This window comes from Nestor notabilis, unplaced genomic scaffold, assembly GCF_000696875.1.
Source record: "Nestor notabilis isolate BGI_N333 unplaced genomic scaffold, ASM69687v1 scaffold16458, whole genome shotgun sequence".
NCBI classification, from domain to species: Eukaryota; Metazoa; Chordata; class Aves; order Psittaciformes; family Psittacidae; genus Nestor; species Nestor notabilis.
In genome coordinates this window covers 3,052-5,792 of record NW_009938871.1, presented here as the reverse complement: position 1 = coordinate 5,792, position 2,741 = coordinate 3,052, and the positions used below count along the sequence as shown (strand labels likewise).

The 2,741-nt window shown below is 63.8% G+C and overlaps 1 protein-coding gene across 1 annotated transcript in view; it reads left to right on the top strand.

Annotated features, from left to right (window-relative positions):
* LOC104409648 (collagen alpha-1(I) chain-like) overlaps positions 1-2,741 on the top strand; it is a gene marked incomplete at its 5' end in the record, with an annotated part of 12,597 nt that overhangs the window by 8,283 nt on the left and 1,573 nt on the right. Inside the window, 11 exon segments of the mRNA XM_010019576.1 lie at positions 110-163; positions 561-614; positions 754-915; positions 1,065-1,172; positions 1,280-1,387; positions 1,561-1,614; positions 1,707-1,814; positions 2,063-2,116; positions 2,226-2,333; positions 2,438-2,491; positions 2,607-2,714. Coding sequence (XP_010017878.1) covers positions 110-163; positions 561-614; positions 754-915; positions 1,065-1,172; positions 1,280-1,387; positions 1,561-1,614; positions 1,707-1,814; positions 2,063-2,116; positions 2,226-2,333; positions 2,438-2,491; positions 2,607-2,714 — 972 coding nt within the window.

The window sequence follows — 2,741 nt, the reverse complement described above, 5'->3', positions numbered from 1 at the left end:
CCCACTGGCCCTCCTGCCCCCGCCGTAAGTAACCCCCACCCCAAACCCCCTCAGGGTCCAGCCCCACAGCGCAGCTCACCCTTCTCCTCCTCTTCTTCCTTCTCCACAGGGTGCTGTTGGTGCTCCTGGTCCCAAAGGTGCTCGCGGTAGTGCTGGACCCCCTGTAAGTACCAGTCCGGGTGTGGGAGAGGGCTGTTTTGGGGACATCCCCCAGGCATGAGCACCCCTGAGGTGGTTTAACACCCCCCTGTGCCTCACTCCACCCCCAACTCATGGGGCAGAGGGAAGCTGCAGCACTTGCAGCCCTGCATCCCAAACCCTTCTGGGGGGACAACATTGACCTGGGGAGGCTTCATCCTGGGAGGGCTGGAGCAGAGGGGAAGGCCATAGTTTACCTTTATCCCCCCACCAAATCAGCCCCCCGGCCCCCCCGGGATGGATGCTTCCCTCCTGGCCATCAGCCCCAGGGCTTCCTGCGGTGTGCCCTGGCACCGCTCTCCTGGTGGGTCAGGTGATGCCTGGACCAGGACCCTGCTAACTCCACCTTTTCCCCCTTCCAGGGTGCTACTGGTTTTCCTGGTGCTGCTGGAAGAGTCGGTCCCCCCGGCCCCTCTGTGAGTACCCCAGTGGGGTGAGAAGTAGGTGCCGGGAGGGTGCTGGTGCTGGGCACCCATCCCTGCCCTTTCCCAGTTGGTGCTGGGATGCTCCTGCCTGTGCTTCAGCTGGGTCTGACGGCATTGCCTCCGTGTTCAGGGGAACATTGGTCTCCCTGGCCCCCCTGGCCCCAGCGGGAAGGAAGGTGGCAAAGGACCCCGTGGTGAAACTGGCCCTGCTGGCCGCCCTGGTGAGCCTGGCCCTGCCGGCCCCCCTGGGCCCCCTGGCGAGAAGGGCTCCCCTGGTGCTGATGGACCCATCGTAAGTCATCCCTGATGTGGAGCCAAGGATGCTGGCATCTCCCATCCAATGGGGGGCATCTCACTCCCTCCACACCCCTTGGCCATGCTCTCCATGAGGAGGGTGGTCCCCACTGCTGCAGCACCCTGAGGAGCTGTTTGTCCCCCCAGGGTGCTCCCGGCACTCCCGGACCCCAAGGTATCGCCGGTCAGCGTGGTGTCGTTGGTCTCCCTGGACAGAGAGGCGAGAGAGGCTTCCCTGGGCTGCCCGGCCCCTCGGTGAGTACCTGGGGGGCTCTTTGATGCTGGAACCCCCTGGGATCCTACCAACCCATGGAAGATGCTTGACAGTGTTTGACCTCCCCCCTGTCCTCTCCCCTCCGCAGGGCGAACCTGGCAAACAAGGTCCCTCTGGTTCTCCTGGTGAGCGCGGTCCTCCCGGCCCCATGGGCCCCCCTGGCCTGGCTGGACCCCCCGGTGAAGCTGGACGTGAGGTGAGTGGCTGTGGGCAACCGTTGGTGTTGGGGGACATGGACACCCCCCCAGTCAGCATTGGGCTTGCTGCCCTCGCTGAGGACTTGCCGACTTGTGGCACTATGAATGCGGTGACGCTCAGGCCCCTGTTAGCCCCGTCCTGCCCTCATGAGGGGTCTCTGCTCCTCCGTAGGGTGCTCCTGGTGCTGAAGGTGCCCCTGGTCGTGATGGTGCTGCTGGTCCCAAGGTGAGTGGGCAGCCATGGGAATGGGTGATGGGGCTGTGCTGGTTCACACTGACCTCTCCTTCTCCTCTTCCTCTTCCTCCTCCTCCTCACAGGGTGATCGTGGAGAGACTGGCCCTGCCGGCCCCCCTGGTGCTCCCGGTGCCCCTGGTGCCCCTGGCCCCGTTGGTCCTGCTGGCAAGCATGGAGATCGCGGTGAGACTGTAAGTGATGCTCTGCCCTGCGCTCCCCTCAACCCCTTCCCAGCCCAGGGGTCACCCTGGGCTCAGGCAAGCTGTGGAGCAAGGGCTGACCCTGCAGACCCACTGTGGACTCAAGTCTGGCCCTGGGATCTGCTCCCGGTGCTGGACAGAGCTTCCCGGGAATGCAGCGTCCCACCACCCTGCTCTGGGTGATGCTGCCAGCAGAAGGTGGAGGATGCTCTAACCTGTCCCCTTCTCTCCTGTCCCAGGGTCCTCAAGGTCCCGCTGGCCCCCCTGGTCCTGCTGGTGCTCGTGGCCCTGCTGTAAGTTGATGTTAGCCTCCATCCTCCTTGGTGCTTCTGTGTCCCTGCGTGCATGGGGGCAGCGGGTGGCCTGGACCCTGCTCAACACATCTTCCTTCTCCTCCTCCAGGGTCCACAAGGTCCCCGTGGTGACAAAGGTGAAACCGGTGAACAGGGTGACAGAGGCATGAAGGGTCATAGAGGCTTCTCTGGTCTCCAGGGCCCACCTGGTCCTCCTGTAAGTCCCATGGGGTGGGTCATGGTGGCCCTGGGTGCTGCCACACATCCTGGAACCAAAGCGAGATGCCCGTAACACCTTTTCTTGTTCCTTGCTTTGCACAGGGCTCTCCTGGTGAACAAGGTCCTTCTGGTGCTTCTGGTCCCGCTGGCCCAAGGGTAAGTCCTCAGCTGAGCCACAGTCTCCACTGGAGCATCCCATGGAGAAAGTGCCTACTGTCACCAGGTTCCTTGTGGGGACGATGGCCACGCTCACCCCTTCTCTCTCCCACAGGGTCCTCCTGGCTCTGCTGGTGCTGCTGGCAAAGATGGTCTCAATGGGCTGCCTGGTCCCATCGGTCCCCCTGGCCCCCGTGGTCGCACCGGTGATGTCGGCCCTGTCGTATGTATCAGTCCTTGTGCTGCTGCC